Genomic DNA, 22,160 nt, shown 5'->3' with positions numbered 1-22,160 from the left:
AGAGATGGGCGTATCTTATTTGTTTAAAGTTGATCATGTATTCAAATAAGGAGGTCGAAATACAGAAACTGGTTTAGAGTTTGGCCTCGCCCTGAAGATGTTACCACAGGATCTGACTTTGAATTTTATTTCTTACCCTTATTTTTTTTTCTTTCAGAAAGTACGATAAATATTGCCATTGGAAAATTTCAGCTGCAAGTCGCGGTAACGAAGGATTTTTTTTTTTAATGCCAAATTCGTTTTTATTTAAAGTTGTATCCGTACGTGACGTTGTAGAGTGTATAACTCTTCTGATACAGTTATATTCAGCGTAGAGGCACCATGAACATTATAGTAATCATGTTTGAACGAGTCGTCCGAATTTCCTCAAACATCACTGCGGCAGGTGATGTGTTTTTTAATTTTCCCCATATAAAGATTGCATTGCAAAAGTTTTGTTATTAAAACTCGGCATAATGCAAGGCATTTTTTTTTAAATCTAATCATATTTGAAGTGCGATAGGCTGCGATATTATTGTTTTCGCGACAACTCATTACTCAATAGCGAAGTATGATAAACTAGAAATGTCGCTATGGCGACTGGTATGCCTCCACCATGATGCATGATTCTCCTTATAGGTCTAGATAGTACACAAGGACAATGTGTGATTACATTTTCCCAAAATTGACAAGTTTGTCACAAATGTGTTGAATGTTCATCTTCCTTGACCTAGGTTTAATTGTATATATAGGAGAGCATGTATTGGGGGATTTGGGGATTTAAGGACTTTAACTTGACTTTGACCCATTCATACGTTTATTCATTGAGTAATTGTCAAGGTAAAAAGAAAAAGTGCAATTTCTGTATTGAATATTGAATTGTGTACCATTTTCATCTGGCCTTTGACCCTAAAATTCATAAGACAATCACTGTCAGGCAGAACATGCATAAATATATAGTAAGTTTCAAGATAACTTAAGCCACTTCCGAGATACGGAGGAAAGAGTTAGTTCAGCACTTTCATTTGATCTTTGACCTTTTGACCTCTGAGGAAAAAAAAAAATTCCAGAGAATCTCTATTTGGTTATACATGCATACACCAAGTGTTAAAAAAATAATCCTGCTGGCATTGCATAAACATGAGGGAAATAGTAAGATTCTGAAGTGTTGCCCTTGACCTTTGACCCCTGACATTTGACCCCATGAACCCTTCAAAATGTGACCGTGCATCACAAAACGAACAAAAAGTCGCACACACTGATTTTGCATGATGATTGAAAATATGTGAAATGGGTCAACCAAGCCGATCTTGACGTTTTCATGTTTTCTGAAAGAGCAAGTCTTCTTTTACATTATACTAAAAATTTGGGATCATGAAATGGGCATTTCTTTCCAAGATTTAAATAGGTTAGGAGGGTCCACTTAATTTGAGTTATACATCATTTTAAAGCTTAAAATCTGCTCTTTCAGAATATTGTCTTAACTAAAAATTCATGTCTACCGACTTTTGGTTTGTTTTGTGGTGCAGGGTCACAAATTTTCTAGATACTCACTGCAAGACAATACATGTATACTATGTTCCATGAAGATACCATTAACAATTTCCAAGGCAAAGAGAGAGAGAAAAAAAAGTGAGGTTTTGATATTTGTACTTAACCTTTTGATCTTTGACCATTGACTTCATGACCCCAAACTTTCACCAGAGAATCTAAATAGGGTAATACATTTATACACTAAGTTTCAGAAAATATCTTCAGGCGTTGCATAGATATGGTGGAAATAGTGCAATTTCATGTATTTGACCTTGACCTTTTGACCTTTGAACTTGAGTAAGTGCACCCAAAAGTTGATAGGCACAAGTTCGCCCCCTAATATACATACATGCTAAGTTTCATTAGGATACCTCAAAGGGTCTTGTAGTTACGCTGTCCACAAAGTTCATTACGAACGGACGGAAGGACGGACAGACGGATGGGCAAACCGAAAACATAATGCCTCCGCCACCACTTCGTGGCGGAGGCATAAAACAATTATTAAACTCGATTTTGAATGTTGCTTTCGTTTGATTTCAGTTACTCATCTTGTGTACAGTGTGCGGTTGCACGTGTTGTGTGTGGAAAAGAGAGCAGAACGTTCATTGCAGAACCCTGTCAGAAGCAACAGTTCCCTTACACGGGTATGTTATTATGAAGTTGTTTTTAACAATGGGCCTTTCCGTCCCCCTTCTATAATCGGTATGTGTGTGTTTGTGTCTGTGTGTGGTTGTAGATGTTTAGGTGTGCATTCTGTCTATCTGCGACGGCCGCTTGTCAAGATTTTCATACTTGATTTGCACGACTTTGATATGAATATTGGCTGCTTGGCTTGGTTCAAAATCCTGATCAGCATATTCGGTGTCTCCACCTTTGTATGTTGTTCATGTGCATGGTTGTATATACAGAAATTATTAGTCCTGCCAAATAAACATTAGGAGCTATGCAGTTTGGTGAATTTAAAAGTAAATGCCTTTATCTGTAGAGGCTGGTAAGGATTCACAAAATAAATACAAAAATAGTGAAGATAAACACGAGGACCATCACGCCAGCCGTTTGCCTGAGTACCAAATGTTTACTTCTTCACATTAATTCTTATAGACATCATTCCCCGAGAAGAATAAGAACAAACCTGGGAGATTCATTAATATTCTTCAGTCGAGATACTTCCATTGCAACTGATTGACAAATTGCCCTGCATCAACGTAAATATTTACGTCGATGCAGGGCAATTTGTCAATGAGTTGTAAAAAACCTGGAAAAACTTGGAGACCTAGAATAAGCACAGAGCCACTGGAAATGAAATGGCTTTCCACGTTAAAAAAGAAATGGCAATGCATTTCGAAATTCTTTGTTTTCATGTTGTCATGAACAAAACAAAAGTCAATCCTAATAATCATGAACATTTACGAGGGACCGTATGTTTATCACTAAACATGCTAAAGGGGGCAGCATGCATACACACTGCGTACCTCAGTTTAGACGCGAGAACAGAACCTAGGATCTTTTGATCTGGAGGCAGGCGAGCAACCGACTCAGCCATTTTACCTCTCATTAGGTTTCAATAACTGTGGTATATTTGGATGTAGATTCCACATAATGCTCGATGAGTCGACTGTAATCATTGTGACATGACCGATATATTGATTTTCTTTGATGTTGTTCAAATGACGCATGTTTTCATGTTAATATCAGATATTAAGGCATTTGTTCTGGCAACAGTCGTGGGTGCGCTCGACATCACGCAGATCATTAATTTGTGTTGTGTTGTTCCGTTTTGTTTTGTTTTGTTTTTGTTTTGTTTTTTGTTTTGTTTTGTTTTTGTTTTTGTTTTTGTTCTTGAGAGGATGTATTATTATAAAGTGAATCTGGTGTCTGGAAGCAATATAAGTTTTTGTTTGTTTGTTTGTTTGTTTATTTATTTATTTGTTTTAATTCCCCATGAAATAGTCCGGAAAGAAGAATATGAACAAAATGAAGATATATTATCAACAAAAAGCGAAAAGAGTTCAGTATGCTTGACTACGGGAATAAAAAATAAATATCACTGTCTCAGCGATAAGGAAGGTTTTTGAGTTAATTTCATACATTGCACAGAGTAACAATATTGCTCGCTTTGTCATAATATATGTACGAAAATTGATTGCACAAGATCATCTTTTTTTCCTGTCTTCTCTACACAACTGGGAAATCGAAACAAACGAGACCATAACTTTGTGAGTAGGTATTCATTATGTGTTTGTTAGTATGTATTATTTTGTAAACATTCAAAATAGAAATTTACATCAACGTTGCAATATCTCTATTTATTCACATCTCAATCTCAATTTTTCTTCTTAATTTCGTTATTACATGAATAAGTTAAGCTGCCAAAGTTCGTACATTTCTGCGTAATGGCCATTATTTTGGGGGGTGAAACTTGCGTAATACTCTCAAATATCTTATTCTTTCCTGTTTAATTACTAACTCTTATTGTTGCAGGTAGGAGCCTACCCACTCCAGGACCAAGGCCCTAAACACAAATTTCATTTTGTTTTGGGCATCGAATGATTGAGCCCGAGATATTGCGAGGTTGAGAGTGTCCCATGATTTTACTCTATGCATCACTATATTATAGTCTCCGATAATTGCGACTAATGCTTGCACCAAATGTTTCACAACATTTGTTTCGACGACATCTGTTCGGGTTACATTTGCTTTGTCGGCAATTGCTCAGCCGACATTTTGTATCTAAGGTCCGACTTTAGTTCAATATTTGTCGTATTTGTGTAAATGTCTGCGGGAAAAATGTCTGTGGAGCAACTACTGGAGGTGCAAATGAGGGAGAAGCAAACATCTCGCATCATTTGTCGCGAATCATTTGCCGCATTTTTTGGAGCAATTGTTTGACAAAGAATAGATCGGACTTAACTAGTTTTACTGGATTTGCACTATTACGAGCACAACATCGACAAGAACATGCGGTTGAGATTTTGAGCATGAGGCGGTAGCGGATGAATCTCATCCTTTGCAAACTGAGCACTGGATATGTCCCATGCATTGAGGAATCCCACGCGAGGATGAGCGGCTGCCATTTCCCGCGCTATTTCGAACAGTCGCAGAGCGGACCAATCGCTGCTCACAATAGACCGGACCCTGTCCTCGTGGTTTCGAGTGTTGGCGCTCTTCAAAATAACAACCGAACGCGAATTCCTGCTGTAGAGTTCGTCCGCTGCGTCGAGGACCGCGTGAATCCGCTCCCGGAAAAACCACAGCGGTAGATGAGTGTAATGCGCCCATATGGAGACCACGATGACGACGTCAATGTGGGACCGAATGGCCTTAAAGTATGCCGGTTCAACGCGGATCAAATCCATGTCCAGCCACGTAGTGTGATGAATGGGGAGATAGTGGAATTCGTAGTACATTTGGATATTCCGCTCTTCGTTGGTGGCATTGATCCGGCTGCATGTATCATAGTTGTCGTTTTCTCTAGTTCGGGGCAAAGGCAATACGTCTGTCACGTAGGAAAAGAGCTGAAATAACCAAAATCAACAAACTTGTTAATATGCTTCATAATTTTAAAAGCCTTCCAATATTATTGTATCATCTTAAAGTGACTGTTGAGGATCACATCGACCATTTCTACCGATATTTTTTTGAACACTATAGGGATTGTCTGCCACATGATGATAATTATTTCAAAACAGAGCGAGGAGGTGATCATTTCTCAAGATAGAATGATTGACAACGACTATTATACAGAGCAACTTATTCAAGATTACCTAGTGAAGGGGCTTACGGTGTGCAAATAACTTAGAATAGTGTGTCTGGTAAAGGGGAGCAAATCATGATAGAATCATTTATTCTCAGGAATGTCTATGGCTGCATAAGAAGGGAATAATAAGACTGTGAATCAGTAAAAAGTCATTTTCATAGTGAATCATTTGAAATAGAGGATAAAGAAAAATGCAATTTAAAAGAACATTATTTTTCTCAATTGTGTGAAAGACTTCTGGATGTTGCAATTTAACGTTCTCATTGTTAATTGTTCGGTACGGAGACCAATATTATGTTCCTGCATAAATTGTATTTTTAGTTAAAGGATATTTGCTTCAACAACAACAACAACAAAAACAACAACAAAAGGTTGATCGAGAAAGCTACTACTATAATCTAGCACACTGTAACAAATAACCAATAACAGTTATCAACGACAGCATTGGTGGAAAATGTTGGAGTTGCTGATGAACTCACTTATAACCCTGTCTATTTTTATATAAATTAAATGCGTTTAAATATTTCTGCTGTGGCATTCTTTGCTTTAGTATCCGTCTTGGTCAGTTCAATAGGGGAACGGACATGCTCTTACTTGTGGGACGGTTGGAAGTGTTTACCTGTCGTATTGTTGAGTCTCCGTAGTAATACCAGTGTCTGTTAGCCAGACAGTTTAACATGGACTCCTGTCCAGAAAACTTTCGAAGCTTGCAGTATGGTGAGTACCATACGTTATTCATGTAGAAGCCGGCCAATCGATAGGGCTTGAGGTCACTTCGCGGGTCACAACCCGGAAGTTTTTCTATGGCGTGTTGAATGCTTCCTTGAACTTGCCTACCGACCTGGACTTGTCTAACGGGCCCGTGGACGGGTTCGTCGATTCTGCCAATAGGAACAGAGTAAAATTGAGTGTGAGAGCACAGTTAAACACTCTAATGAAGTAGATTATTTCAAGAACTTTCTCCTTATGCATGCATTTTTGTTTACATTTCTGCAGTTGTTGCAGTGTGCTTTGAGCCCCATTTTCCATCTTCATTCGTGTTTGCAAGTGAAAGCTTGGATGTAACTGAAACAACCTTACGATATCGAATCACTACAGGACGCTACGAAGGACTTGTACGTCTGCAAACAACACCAAACAATTTTCATTTCATTTCATTTTATTGTTTCTGTATGGCACAATAATCAAATCTGATCACTTTCAGAAATAAACACATGATTCATAATAATTCATGGCTGATTTTGCACATGGCAGATAATCAAATCATTGTGACAAAGAACGAAGACATAATAATAATAAACAGAAAAGCGAAGGTACCATACAGGAGGATTCCCAGTAAGCCGAGCTTGATATTGGGGCCTCATTCACAGATAAATAAATAAACAGTTTCAACCAACTGTCGGTTTACTTAACTACAAAAAGACAAACTAGTTTTACACAATCCCAAGCGCACAACAAACAAACAACAAATAGAAAAAAAATACTAGAAATGTACGGTCCCAAATTAACAGTCTCCTCTATCTAATAAGGACCCGGCTAAATTAAAACGCATATCGCAGCTCATCAGTAAGTACAGTACAGCCATGACACGTACTTGATCCAACTAAAGGCCCGGTCCCACTGGCCGACGGACACAAAGCGTATGCAGAAAGGACACAGCGGACGAGCAAAATTTCGGGGATGGCTTCATCCGCTTTCATCCGCTCCAGAAATTAACAAAATTAGCGAAAATTGGCGGTAACAGAACGGAAATAGAACGGACGTGGGTAGTATGTAGCGGGGATGTTCAACGGATGTTCATCGGAAGCCTAGCGGATGAAAGCGGATGGAAGGGGATGACAGCTCCGAAGGGGTTACCGGAGATAATTGCGAAACGGACGCATAGCAGAAAAAGCGGATGCAGAGTGGATGCAGAGCGGATGCAGAGCGGATGCAGGGGGGATGCTTTCGAAATGCTTTATATACGAGATGCATACGCTTACATCCTTTCTATCAACGTGCTATTAACGATGTAAAGACGTTCCACGTACCATATTTTTCCTCCCTCTTTCCGTTTTTAGCTGCAGCGGATGTGAGTTGCGAGGATGCCCAGAGGATGTAGAGAGGATGCAGCGGACGTTTAAGGGATGCCGCACGGACATACAACGTTTGTTGCTCGTATGTCGCGGATTTACATCGTACACAGCGGAAAGTTCATCCGTTCTAAAAGTTTTAAGCAGCTTAAAACTTTTTGCGCGGATGAAATCACAGTGGACGGATGCTCGATGGATAGAGCGGATGAAACACGTATGCGATGGGTACACAGCGGATTTGTAGCGTTTTCCAACGGATGGCAAGATTTTGTGTACGCTTTACACCCTCTTTGCATCCGTAAGTGCAGTGGGACCGGGCCTTACGGCCTGTAGTCCGAAACTTTACAAAACATCAGCATGCCGCGTGGACTATTTCTTATCGCAAAGTCAGTCGAATGCAAATATACATCCGTTTTGTCAAGTGAGCAATATTGCTTGAGGCTCCCATGTAAGGTAGCCTGTGAGTACTGTATCAGGGGATGTACTGTATGTGTGTCTGTGTGTGTGTGCATGTGTGTGTATGCGCGCGCACGCGTGTTTGTATTAAGTGTGTTGTCGTTTGTATACATGACTATTGTACAAACTTGTGACTCATATATGTGACCGTGCACCTCAAAACGAACATAAAGTCGCACACACTGATTTTGCGGGAGGACTGAAAATAAGTGAGATTGGTCAACCTCGCCCAACTTGACTTTTTCATATTTTCTGAAAGAGCGGGTCTTCTTTTACATTATGCTAAAATTTGGTATCATAAAACGGGCAGGAAAGTGTGTTTTTTAGCAGTTTATCTCGAACATTTTTAGTAGAATAGTGTGATAATGTGTGTCTTTAGAATCCCTTTTTCATTTCTGAAAAACCTTGTCCACACTCTTCACTTTCAACTCTAATAACTTTTGAAAGGATAGTGCTACTGCTTTGAAAGTTGGCATTAATTATGGACAGAATAATTTAATGAGGCATGCTTAATTTCAGTTTAATCTGATAATCCCTTCATTGTTATTACTCTGGTGGTTTACTTCCTGTTTTTTGTCCCATTCATCGCACAGCCAGAACGGTTTGGTAAAGATTAAGCGCTTGAATAGACACTGTACTTCAGAGCCTCTTTTCTCAGTTCACACTTTTCCTGAGTTTGTGCTTTCTTTCCAATAATTAGATAGGTTAGGAGAGTCCATTTGATTTGAGTTATACATCATTTTAAAGCTTAAAGTCTGCTCGTGCAAAATGTGGTCTTAACTCTTTATGTGCCATGGTGGAAACGTCATGTGTGCAACGTTATTCTGAGACACGAAGGTAGTCATGCTTCGAGAAAGAATTTGGTGTTTCCAGTTTGTATAACTTCTACAAATTCCTGTTACGGTGGACACAATAGTGAGCAAAGTTAAAGAGTAATGCCAAATTTTGCTTTGATATAAATTGTATGACAAATCTATTTCTAATTTTTCTTTTGAATGACCAGTTGCTACATTACTGTAAAGGCATGACTTTTGCACATAAAATCGTGACAGAAACTTGAAATGCCCACGCAAATCTAGTTGGGAACACCGCTTGATAGTCAATCACCACATAGAATGCAAGCAGTATGTGAGAAAAACAAAAGCGCAAGAAACGCTTTGATTGTACCGCGGGATTAGCGATTTATCGATCGGTTTAAGCGGCTTTGTTTGTTGAGCAGAATATGCGAAGTTGGCACGCCGTCGACTGAGTCGGATGTGCGAACGTGGCACATAAAGAGTTAACTAAAAATTCATGTCTGGCGACTTTTTGTTTGTTTTGAGGTGCAGGGTCACATATATAATTATACATGCCACCTCTTGACGATGACGAATTCTACATAATGAGAAAGAAAAATGACACATGCAAGTATAGTTATCAGTATGTGTACTTACAAGTTACCGCTTTACCTGTCGAATGCCATTTTTTCCGATGCTCTCAAAGGATTTAGCTCGCCCTCCTTCATAACGTTTAGATAGCGGCGATGAAACCGCCAGTCGGAACAGCGAAGTCTCTTTTTACTTGGCTTCTCGCAGTACCATGGAATGCCCGATGCTTTGTCCACGAAGTTGCAATACGATTCCTAAAAAAAAAAAGAAGACAAAACACGAGTAAATAAAACATCGTGATGACTGGAAAACAAACAAACAAACAAACAAACAAAGGAAGGACACTAGAAACAACAACCGCTGTCCTAGCCAACGGCGTAAATCCGTACTGAGGAGTGGGGGGATGGTCACCATCACCACGATCACAAGCCCATAACCGGACCGGCGCAGCCTTGGGGGGGGGGGGGGGGGGAAGCTTTGTGCCCCCTCCCCCCCCCCCCCCACACACACACACACTTTACAGGGATCGGATGTTCCACTCTTTTGCAGAAATATAAAGTGGGAGGAGAATGGCAGCAAAAATATGAAGACTTTTTGTTCTTGTTGTTGCTTTTTTTTTTTGCTTGTCAGATGACTTGCGGCGGAAAATCAGTTTGTTTTTGAAATATCTGTGAGAGGGAGCGGAGCGACCGAACGGGGAGAGGGTGTGTATGGGGGGGGGGTGTATCCCTCTCCCACACGAGGAAGATTTTGCATTTTAAGACCTGAAATTCAGCGATCTGGTGCACACGTTTGGTGAAATTTTTGTGTTTTTTTTTCTTTAAAAACCCCAATAGAAAATGAAATATTCACAATACATTATTGAATGACTAAATCGTGGTATTTCAGCTCTTGCTCCGCCTGTGCGACATCACTGCGAAGGCCTACTAAATAGTGGGGCCTATCACCGGCGTAGACAGGATTTGATCTTAGGGGGAGCGGTTATGAGATCGTGAGGGAGCGAAGCAAGCAAGGGGGGGAGGGTATGGTAGGGGGGTTTCCCCCTCCCACGGTGAAATCTTTTTACATTGAAAATTTTGACATTTTACTGTCCAAAAACTGCCGTTTGTAGCTATATTCTTCGCTTTGGAAACTAGGGGGGGGGGGCACACCGGCGCAACTGCTGTCAATCACTGGCAGCAACATCAGGAGAATGGCATAGCGATTAAATGCGAGCGAGCGGAGCGAGCGAGCTTGAAAATTTTGACATAATACTTTTACAGTCTACAAACTGCCGTTTGTAGATATACTTCTTCGCTTTGGGAATTAAGGGGTGCCGCACCGGGCGCCGCACCGGGCGCAACTGCTGTCAATCATTGGCAGCAACATCAGGAGAATGGTGTAGCGATTAAATGCGAGCGAGTTTGAAAATTTTGGCATTTTACAGTCCAAAAACTGCCGTTTGTGGCTGTATTTTTTTGCTTTGGAAATTAAGGGGGGCGCACCGGGTGCAGCTGCTGGCAATTACTGGCAGCAACATCAAGAGAATGGCATAACAATGGAATGCGAGCGAGTGAAGCAAGCGAGCTTGAAAATCTTGGCATTTTACAGTCCCAAAACTGTCGTTTGTAGCTATATTCTTCGCTTTGGAAATTAAGGGGGGGGGGGCGCACCGGGCACAACTGCTGGCAATTACTGGCAGCATGCAACATCAGGAGAATGGCATAACGATTGAATGCGAGCAAGCGAAGCGAGCGAGTTTGAAAATTTTGACATTTTACAGTCCCCAAAGTGCCGTTTGTGGCTGTATTTCTTCGCTTTGAAAATTAAGGGGGGGGGCACACCGGGCCAACTGCCGGCAATTACTGGCAGCAACATCAGGGGAATGGCATAACGATTAAATGCGAGCGGAGCGAAGCGAGTGAGCTTGAAAATTGTGACTTTTTACAGTCCCAAAACTGTCGTTTGTAGCTATATTTTTCGCTTTGGAAATTAAGGGGGGGGGGGGGGGCGCACCGGGCACAAGTGCTGGCAATTACTGGCAGTATGCAACATCAGGAGAATGGCTAACGATTGAATGCGAGCAAGCGAAGCGAGCGAGTTTGAAAATTTTGACATTTTACAGTCCCCAAAGTGCCGTTTGTGGCTGTATTTTTTCGCTTTGGAAATTAAGAGGTGGGGGGGGGGAGCACGCCGGGCCAACTGCAGGCAATTATTGGCAGCAACATCAGGAGAATGGCATAACGATTAAATGCGAGCGAGCGAAGCGAGTGAGCTTGAAATTTTGATATTACAGTCCCCAAAACTGTCCTTTGTGGCTGTATTATTTCGCTTTGGAAATCAAGGGGGGCGCACCAGGTGAAAACTGCTGGCAGTTACTGGCAGCAACATCAGGAGAATGGCATAATGATTAAATGCGAGTGAGCTTGAAAATTTTGACATTTTACAGTCCCCAAAACTGTCGTTTGTGGCTGTATTTTTTCGCTTTGGAAATTAAGGAGGCGCACCGGGCGAAAACTACTGGCAATTACTAGCAGCAATATCAGGAGAATGGCATGATTAAATGCGAGCGAGCGAAGCGAGCGAGCTTCAAAATTTTGACATTTTACAGTCCAAAAACTGCAGTTTGTAGCTATATTTTTTCACTTGGGAAATTAAGGGGGGGCATCGGGCGAAAACTGCTGGCAATTACTGGCTGCAACATCAGGAGAATGGTATAATGATTAAATGCGAGCGAGCAAAGCGAGCGAGCTTCAAATTTTGACATTTTACAGTCCAAAAACTGTCGTTTGTTTCGCTTTGGAATTAAGGGGGCGCACCGGGCGCAACTGCTGTCAGTCTGGCAGCAACATCAGAAGAATGGCATAGCGATTAAATGCGAGCGAGCGGAGCGAGCGAGCTTTAAAATTTTGACATTTTACACTCCAAAAACTGCCGTTTGTGGCTATATTTTTCGCTTTTGTTTGTCCCACTTTTATGGGGGAACCATTCCCCCCTCCCCCCCCCCCCATCGACGCCTCTGCATATGAGGGTGCTTTTGTTAAGTGAAAGATCTGCTGCACACTCTTTGATAAATTAGGGAAATATACGTCAATCTCAAAAGTGTACAAAGTCTATCGAAAGGGATCCTGTATAGCGGAGCTTTTGCATGTTTAAGATTGCAATACAACTATCTGGTGCATAGTTCTGGCGATATTTGGACAATTTTCCATTAAGAAGGTTCGAGATTTGTCCTCATCTCGGGAATTGCTTGGGGATAAATGATTTGTCTGCCTAAACACTTCCGTAGGGGCGGGCAGATGCCCCTTTGCCCCCCCCCCCCCCCCCCCCGAGATAGATTCGACGCCCCTGATCTTCCTGGGTATGCCCATAGATGTATCCTGACTGAGTCACCAGTCACTGGCGTTTCTCAGGAATGATTCAGGAAATGGAGGGGGTTCAATTATGGCGATATAGTTTTTTTATTGTTTGTTTGTTTGTTTGTTTGTTTGTTTTCGTACATATTTTGCAGATGGTCCCAAGTTACTCGCGTCATAGCATGTTTACATGTAGGCCTATACTATGTGACGTTGTCAACGTCTGAGCCATACCTTACATTGTACAGTATCGTCGGCCTCATGCCAAAAGGGCACTAATAGTGTACAAAGTCTATGGTGTTAAGGCCCTTTTGGCATAAGGCCGACGGTTATGTCGATGTTACTTTCTTCGCGAGCGAGCGAAGCGAGCGAGCGCTTGAGAAAATTATGTATACATTTTCCTACAAGATAGAATACTGTTTCAGCTCTGTTACCTGTCTGAAGGCCGGTGTACAAACGTCACGCAATATGCCAAAATTGATACAATGTACAATCACATTTCTGCTTCCTCCATTTTTTTTTTTCAAAATTCAGGGGGATGATTGTACAGGCCATCCCCCCCTCCTCCATTTCAGGGGGGGATATATCCCCCCCCCCCCATTCCCCCCCGGGATTTACGCCCATGGTCCTAGCTAGAGCAAAACCAAAAGCAGAAGAAACACACGTTGCGAAACCCCTACTTGTATTGCAGACAAGGAAAGAAATGCTACAGTATTCTGTCGATTCATACCGGAGCAGTTTCTTCGGAAAATCGTTCAGAAGTTAGATCTGTAGATTGGCTACTGAGTAATCGACGGCACAAACTGTTGCCTTCTTGTTGTTGATCTCTTTGACCTTCTCTTTCGCTGTGCTTCAGATGAGATATTATATATAATTGGATTGATACTGCTTGTGTGATTACTGCAGAGTAGACTGAATTTATCATTTCTCTTTATGGGTAAATAAACAAAATTAAAACAGTGTCAGTATTAATGAGTAATCGCATAGAAACTAGCAGGTACAAAAACACGCACGCACACGCACCCTCCCCCCCCCCACACACACACACAAACAAACTATCTACTCAATATAATACTAAATATATACGTGAAAAGTGAGACCGACTACTGTATTAATCATGCAGTGATAATTATCATACAAATTCCTTTGTGTATTTGGGACATTATATCATCAATATTAGAGGAAAGCAAATAAAACAAACAAACAAACGTCAACAGCAACAACAAAGACATTTTTACCTTGTTACTCCACGGCATGAAATTACAGGACACATCTTCAGACACGTTGCCGGACACAAAGAGGCCGTTAAAGTTGAACCTCGTGGGTCGAGTGTGCCTATAAGTTTCTAAGAGATACACAGCTTCGCTGGGGTGCACCAATGTCACATTGATACGAGTAAGCCCCTCCCACTTGAGTGTGACGTATGCCGAGTACGTTCCGTTACGATGGTCCCACACCTCACCATCTGGCGTCGTGCTCGCATTGAATGTAGCGTTGACTGTATACACTTTGATCCGAAAGTAGTCCCCGCCGTATTCCTTGGGCTCATTGTTAGCGGATCTCGCGTGGATACGAATTTCGATTTCGTCGCAGACGTGGAATGGTCGACGGTGAATTATTTCAAACCAAGAATACTTTCCGCTGGTTATACGCGAACTTTTGATCTCGTCTTGGCCAGGCTGTGAGTTTGAAAAAGTGCCATCCGTACGAGGAAAGAACCGGACTTGACGATGAGGACATAGCGGGTGTTGCATTTGATCACGTTTCTCCCGAGGTTGTGTGCAAGCTTCTCCATTTCTCGGAGTATCATGCACCTATAATTAAAAGAAAAATAAAATAAAACCTCAGGTTTGAGATATGTCTTCCTTTACAAACTGAATATGCTCAGATCGCAACTGCTGATCTGTTAATTAACAAACGTGTCGGGGGAAAAAAAAGAACCAGTGAGACTCGAACCTGTCATTTATAACTTTCCGGACAGCGATACCACCACCAGGCTGTCCCTGGTTGCCGACAATGACACGATGAACATAAAACAAATACCCAAGCTTCTCTCAAATTCCGGCATTCTCATGTTAAGACGAACTGAAGAAAATCACACCTGAACCTTTACCTCTTTAATATCTTTCTCCCCCCTCCCCCCCCCCCCCCAAAAAAAAAAAAAAAACCTGTTGTAACTAGTCCTCTGTATTATGTTTAAATGTATGCCATTGATATTGTGCATTATCTTTCAAATTCCACGAATATAAAGCTATGAAAATTAAATGAAAAAATATGGTTGAAAAACACACGACTACCGCTTCCATGCAAAAAAAAAAAAAGACACCTGTTGGTAGCCACCTAGGATATAATTCGTTTCCCATAGGGCCTACATCTAAGTATAAGATTAACTATTTCGTATTTTGTTCCTGAATATCTGAATATTGTATTCTATTGATTTTTCATGTATTTGATTGGCATGATTTAAAACTATGAGTAAAATTATACCTCTTTTATCCATCTAACCTCCTCGATGTTAAACACCGTGTTCGATCCACGCGGCTTCCTTTGCTTATTCTTCTCCACTTTGACTCGTCGTGAAATTGACTGATGTCTCACATAGGGGACTATATTTCCTAAACGGGTAAATCTCATAGTGAATCTTTTTCTTTTTAATCTGCTCTCTGTGCAATAATTATGACACCATGGCCCTGTTTTATGAAGAGTTGGAATTGATTATAAAGTTGATTTCAACTGTTAGTCTATGGCAGCAGGAAGGTAATGAAAATTAAAATCGATTTGCATCTCTTGATAAAACGGGGCCTTAATTTGAATACTATATACGCCTTATGATTTAATATGACATAATTTATACGATGTAATAAAATATAATACAATGCGTCTGAATATAAAGTGATATAATAATAGTATAACGTAATCACTTTATATATGAAGAGTTTGTTCGCAAAAACCGATAAGCCCATATTTGCCAAATGGAAATATTTGCGATTAAAGGTCAAGAAAAATAAAGAGAATAACAAGAAAATGTTTGCTTCTTTTGACCATAACTTCAACAATGTACCTTTTCGTATGTAGTGACCAATATATCATTTAAAAGGTATTATTTTGTACTTTATGACAGAGAAGGCACTTCAAAATCTTCAAAAATGGACTTATCGGTTTTTGCGAACAAACTCATCATATCTTTCCTTCAGAATCCCTCTTAAAACGACTCATATTAGAATTCATCATGCTATTACTAGTTTAATCAAAGAAATAACTAGGAACATTCAAAAGTAAAACATTAACAAGACCCGATTCTTGATAGAATGGCGTAGCAGGGCAACATGCCATCTATTTGTTATACGGCCTGCTTGCAAAGCCTAAATTCGTCTTCGTGAGATTTGCATTGTAATATTCCCATCGGCTTCTCTATGTGTCGCCGCTTTTCAGTGCTGAAAATCCCAGAGAAAAACGTCAAGAAACTGTTATCGCCATTGGGAACCTGTTTTACCAACCTCTGAACTGCTGTCCGCTCCCGTCACTATCGCCACCCTGGGTTGGATGCTTCCACCACCTCTCCGGGATTCCAGCTGCCAAGTGGACAGGGTCGTCAGGACAAGGGCGCCACTTACGAGGAAGGTGAGTAGCTTGTGATAGTAGTCCATGTCTATTCCGCATGAATGTTTACGTCAGAATATGCTGGAAGGAGAGAGAGAGAGAGAGAGAGAGAGAGAGGGAGAGAGGAAGAGAGCAGAAAGAGACACGGTTAGTTAGCGTTTAGTCGCTGCAGTTCATCATAACATCGACGAAGTTCCGTGACGTCAAATAATGACGCGTTGCCCAAGGAGGTGTAAAATCATTATGATCATGTGTGTATTGCCCGTATAGCTCCCATAACCATAGCACATCCCCGCCTGCCTAATCATGGGATGTCATACACGCGCTTCCCTATGTGTATGGGGGTCCAAAACGTAATTTTTGCCCCTGAGCATTGGACCTGGTTTCGTCATTGGACCCTCGTCTATTGCCGTAAATAAAGATGATTGCCGGATGATTTTCAGTTTTTTTATACTTCGAGGGGAATAAAAGACGCATTTGCTTATATTGGGTACAGAGTTTCAGGATATTTGTATGGTGACTGGGAGTAGGATAAATAATGCTTCTTAAAAAAAAGAAAAAGTCATAATGAACAAGAATGGAGGCATTGCAGCTTCACCATAAGAATGCATGGGCGGAGGTTCGAAGAAGCAGAACGAAAGAAGAAAGCATAATCTATACAGGTAAATTTGATAAGCAAACAATATTGTATTCCCTTGCGAGGCACTACACCTCTAAAAATAATATTTAGGCATCCTATTTCACTATCCTTGTTAGGTGTAATTCGTTTTTGTCAGAGTATAGGATTTTCTGTTCATAGCTCTCATTATTCCACAAATCTAAATATAGAGCTGTCAATTTATGTACTGCATGATGCAAAATTGTGATAATCATCTGAAATTCCCCTTTAAGTAGTAAAACACTTTTGACTTTAACCCGTTGAGGACGGTTTGATTTTGCTACGACACGCATTTCCCATATAGACGCTTGCCCGAGTATACTCGGGACTCGACGGGTTAAAAGCAGATCATAATTGAACATTTAATTTTCGGTTTTCAGACTAAGATGTAAGTGTAGAATGCTGATACGGAGTCTTCTGTTTTAATCGGCATAGAAAGGTTATAAAATTGTGGATAAGAAAAGAAAAAAAAAAACAACCTTGTTCACTAAGCCCTAAGTGTGTTCTGCCAGTGTACTATAATAATAACGTTATATCTCTGACTAAAGATATAAAAATGATAATGATACTAGTAATAATATCAATAATAAACGATAATATATCTTTGACTGCATAGTAGTCTATATACTTTATTAGAGTCATAGACATGGGACGAAACGTGTTATCATAAATCATCATTGGTGCCAGAGTCATAATTAATCATGTTTTCAGGCCTAAAGAGTATTGAAATTGATTTAATTGTGCTCGCAGATATTCTCAGCTGTCTTCCGTGTCACGCGTACACCTGCCCTCGACCAGTTCACGTTAATCGAAGTACGATACCTTATTGCTTGACATTCATTCGCACGCGTCGGTTTTTCTTCACATTAACCACGAAACACAATTTGCATCAAGAAAAGTCGCTGTCCGTGTTGTATCATGCATCGATAGTATTTCAGCAGAATTTTGTATCACAGAAGGAAAAATGGAACCTCCTTGTTATTATGTTATGGACACTCGGCAAGAGTTCCTTTTAAGGCTGCGTTTATCATCTTTCCCCAGTCTGAAACGGCTTTCCATACCAACTATCAAAAGTCGTTTCCAAAAACCCTTTGCAAACGCTTCCCCCAAATAAGTTGCGTTTATCAACTCATCGCCAACACGAAAACTGGCCTTGTCTCTGCACAGCTGCATTGCGCCATTTGACCCGAGGAGAAGGGGTCTCATACACATCGTGCGCAGTATAAAGCTGTTTCAAAACGTTTTTGCATTTATCTCGCTTCTAGAAACACGTTCCTGGTAAAACCTGTTTCGGAAAGCACAAATTTGTGGTTTTCGAAAAGGCTTTCCGAACCCCATAATCAAAGCAGCTTTGCGTTTATCTTAAAAAAAAATAAATAAAATAAAGAAATAAAGAAAAAATCCCTGAAGCGACCGTTTGGAAAAACTGTTTCTGTCGAAAAAAAAAAAAAAAAGAGGATATTGATAAACGCACCCTTGGACAGTTTTCCGAATGTCCTACGTACTACACAATAATACTGCGCATGCGCGTTAGCTTACAAAATTAATGTAAGGCGGGTGAGTAGTACACGTACATTTTGTAGAGTGACTGTCCCAAACAGTACTATTTCTAAGCATTCAACCCAATTCGCAGAGACAAAAATAGCTTGCTTTACTAAAAAAAAAAAAAAAAAAAAAAAAAAAAAAAAGGTTTTGACGACACCCACAGAGTTAAACCACTGTGATAATTGATTCTGTCTATTTTTTTTCTTAATTTCAATTAATCAATTAGATTCATTTGTTACAATCACTGGGTTTATTAACAATTTTATTAGAAATAATTTTGATGAATTCGTATTTTAATAAATAAATTTATGCTTTATTGTTTGTGTGTATTACACGTTCAAAAGTTAACTGGTATAATATTGTATATATATTTGTTCAACAGCAGAGTAATGTTTATGCTTGGCTGTGCATGAAGTATAATGTATGACACTGTGATAAAAAATAATGTAGACAATGCCTTATCTGTGTGTTTATACTTATAAAATCGAAACATGTAGTAACCCTGTAGTAAATTGTTTATCTGTTAAAGTGTAACTTTTTTGTTTATGTATTAGTGAAATGTGTATATACATGTTTGTTTGTTTGTTTGTTTGTTTGTTTGTTTGTTTTGTTTTTTGTTTTTTTTTTTGGTTATTCGTGTATCTCTATTGTCAACCCATGTGAAAACAGAATTTCCTTATTGGGCAATAAATCAAAACAAAATAAAGTCAACTCAATTTAATGTGTACGGGCAACGTCCGCACAACCAATGCAACACACCTTTGCAGTTGCTTGTAATTGGTATTCGGGAGTACGTTTGCAGTAGTAGTACATCTATTATTTCACACAGAATCGATCTCCCTGCAGCAGCTGTTTGGTTACTCTCATCCCCGTTATTTACAAGATGCATTTGAATGGCGACAGTTCTTTCTGGGACAAACATCTAAAACGTGATACGCCATTACGTCTTACCAATGGAATGTGCGTGAGAGCATCTGTGTGTTACTGAACATTGGTAGAGGAGTTTAGAAAAGTAGAATAGGGTTGGCTGTCCCGGAAGGAACAACAGGTAAACTGACACCGAGTTCATTTTGATAACGAAAATATTGAAGACTGCTGGATAAAATACTTACCGCAGTTACTGCTGCTAATTGCCAAAGATGGTATAGAGTATACATCGCAACTTGTGCCTGGATCGTTGTCTCACGACGACAGGATCACAATTTTACTAGGAAGTGTATTGTGTCCATCACTGCAGATCACCGCATGAAAGCCTCTTCGCATGTATGCAAATGCATGTTATTGTACGTGTGGTCACTTTGCTTGGACTTCCTACCCCACACCCCGGCAAGAGTTCCTTTTGGGACAGCCACCAAAAAAAGAATGAATGCGTGCATCCGTGCGTATCGCAAGCACGGTTAGGCTAGGTAGAGCTGTATAGATCTGCACTGACCCACTGTAGTACTACATGCAGTGTAATTTGGATGGCTGTCTCAAAAGGAACTCTTTCCCCAACCCATCCCCCCCCCCCTCACCCATCTAGCCTCTTTCTCTCTCCTTTTCTTTCTGTTTGAAAGGAAATTACAACTTGGCGTTTCGCGCGGCTCCAGGAGCTCCACGTAGTGTATACAGTCCATGGAAAAGAGCACATTGTTTGATACTCGGAGGTCTGAAATCCTCTACTTCAAAACCACGGTTATTGGCGCTTTTTTCCACTCTCCTTCGTTCTCTTTGGAGAGCTGATCGAATTGAAATTATTATTGTTATTATCATCATTTTTTTTTATTCGGCAATTCAACAAACAATGCAAGCGGACATAGAATACAAACAGAAAATCGTATTCCATGATATAAAGATTGTGATTCCAGGTGCATGCCGCTGGCTGCCAGGGGAGGAAAAGGCAAACTTGATCATACCAAACAATGATAGCAGAGTCCATTAATTTGATCTATTTGCCAAACGAGAAAATATAAAGCATTTTATGTCAATAGTTATCCAGCGCCTTCTGCTTTGCATAGCATAACTATGTCTACCCCACAAGTTGGTTGATGTCTCAAATGAACTGATAGTAAATAAACAACGCAGACATACACACACCTCACAAAAAAACAAACAAACAAACAAACAAAAACAGGGAGGCACCTTCACAACATAACTGTTATTAACGATTGAGACACCTCCCTTGGTTTAACGGTTAGAAGCACATGAACAAAGACCATGGGGTTAAACCCTGGCTTCCCGACTACGAAGCTGGATGATCGGTACAGAAGATCGATAGGCAAGCACACTTAAGTTTACTGTGGGTGTTGTTCGATTGGAATTTAAAGACTCTTACAGTGTCTTAAAGCGCCACTTTAAAAGCGACAACGAGCGCGCGTCATCACTACATTCAATACAAAGACTGTGTATAGTCGCATACAAGGTTCTGCCTGCCTGCAACGTCACGACTGTAATCGCTTCATCACTTCTCCCCCATTTCAGTATGGGGTTGAGTCTGATACGAATTCATGAGAAACCTCATAATTCAAAACTGTCTCATTTAACTCTTCATGCCATGTCCGCACGCCCGACTCAGTTGACGGCATGCCAAGTTCGCATATTCTGCTCAAACCAACTAATAAAACGTCAAATGCCACAGTACAATGAAAGCGTACAGTCATATGAAAACTTTTGGTTTTCTCATACGGAAGTTGTTGAATGAAATTGAAATTGAAAGTGCAATGCGGTAAATACCAAAAGACCCAGTATAAAAGAAATGGAAATGTTTGAGTATGTAAATTTGTGTCATTTCAAATGTTACAATAAAGCAAAGATAAAGAACGATAATGAAATGAATTCATTGCCAATCCGCACGAGTTGGCAACAGGGAAATACATCATTCTAAGTTTATTATCACTGTAACTATCTGTGTATATCAATGCCAACCACTTGCCAACGCCATTTCGAGAAGTTGAAAATATGATCGCAAAATAGGTCAAAGTAAGTCCATCATCAGATGGAGGGGGGGGGGGAATCCAATGGCTCCCCTTTTGTATTTTTTATATAATTTTCTTTTATTGATTTTGATATGATTTCATTTAGTTTAGTTTTTTTAAAAGGATGGTACAGTATTGGTGGAGATGAGAATTGTTTTTGTTTTTTTTTTTTTTTTTTACTTTTTGCGGGATACCAAGAAAACACTTATGATATAGTACAGAACATGCCATTTTAAGAGGAATTCAAAGTTTATTTGATGAAAATCGGGTTTAAAATGACTGAAACATTCAAAAACAAAGTAAAAAAAAAGCGATCGTAGTAAAGTGTTGGGTTGGTCCCACACTTTACTAGAATCGCTCTTTTTTGGATATCTCAGCCATTTCAAAACCAATTTTTATCAAATAAACGTTTGATTCATCATAGAATTACAAGCTCTTTCATATTTCATAAGAGGTTACTCATTATCTCACCCAAAAAATGTTAGAAACCTGAAATTAGGTCTCAACCAAAACTGTACGATTCCTTTAAGATAAAAAAAAAATCACGTAAACAACAAATAAAAATAAGGGAATTACAAGCCATAGGTAAAAGAAAAAAAACAATCATGTCTCAGAATAACAACTTTACATACCATGACACTGTTTGATATTAGCAAAGAACTGGTAACCAAATAAAAATCCTCATTGTAACATGTAACGGACTATTTTTTTTTTTCTTGTCTTATATGTCATTTTTTCTTTTAGTTTCCTTCTTATTTACCAGCTTACCCTCGAATATCTCAAATTTCCATGAATGATGTTGATTCATTAATTTTTGCGATCAAATATTTTGATTTGTCCCGAGAAGGTTAGTACGAATCATGTGTATTTCTGTGCTGCTGGAGAGAGTAGGTTGTTATTAGAA

General features: G+C 39.9%; 1 protein-coding gene across 1 annotated transcript; it reads right to left on the bottom strand.

The window, feature by feature from the left end:
- Window positions 1-3,835: 3,835 nt before the first annotated feature.
- LOC140226713 (NXPE family member 3-like) lies at window positions 3,836-16,146 on the bottom strand. Its single transcript, XM_072307153.1, has 6 exons — window positions 15,997-16,146; window positions 13,738-14,313; window positions 9,246-9,418; window positions 5,889-6,150; window positions 4,471-5,027; window positions 3,836-3,878 (listed from the first exon to the last, which is right to left on the bottom strand). Exons 1-6 carry the CDS (start codon window positions 16,144-16,146, stop codon window positions 3,836-3,838), a joined length of 1,761 nt encoding a protein of 586 aa, XP_072163254.1.
- Window positions 16,147-22,160: the final 6,014 nt, after the last annotated feature.

The sequence above is a fragment of the Diadema setosum genome, chromosome 3 (assembly GCF_964275005.1).
Source record: "Diadema setosum chromosome 3, eeDiaSeto1, whole genome shotgun sequence".
Lineage (NCBI taxonomy): Eukaryota > Metazoa > Echinodermata > Echinoidea > Diadematoida > Diadematidae > Diadema > Diadema setosum.
The sequence above is the reverse complement of the archived record's forward strand: the minus strand, read 5'-3'. Positions and strand labels throughout refer to the sequence as shown.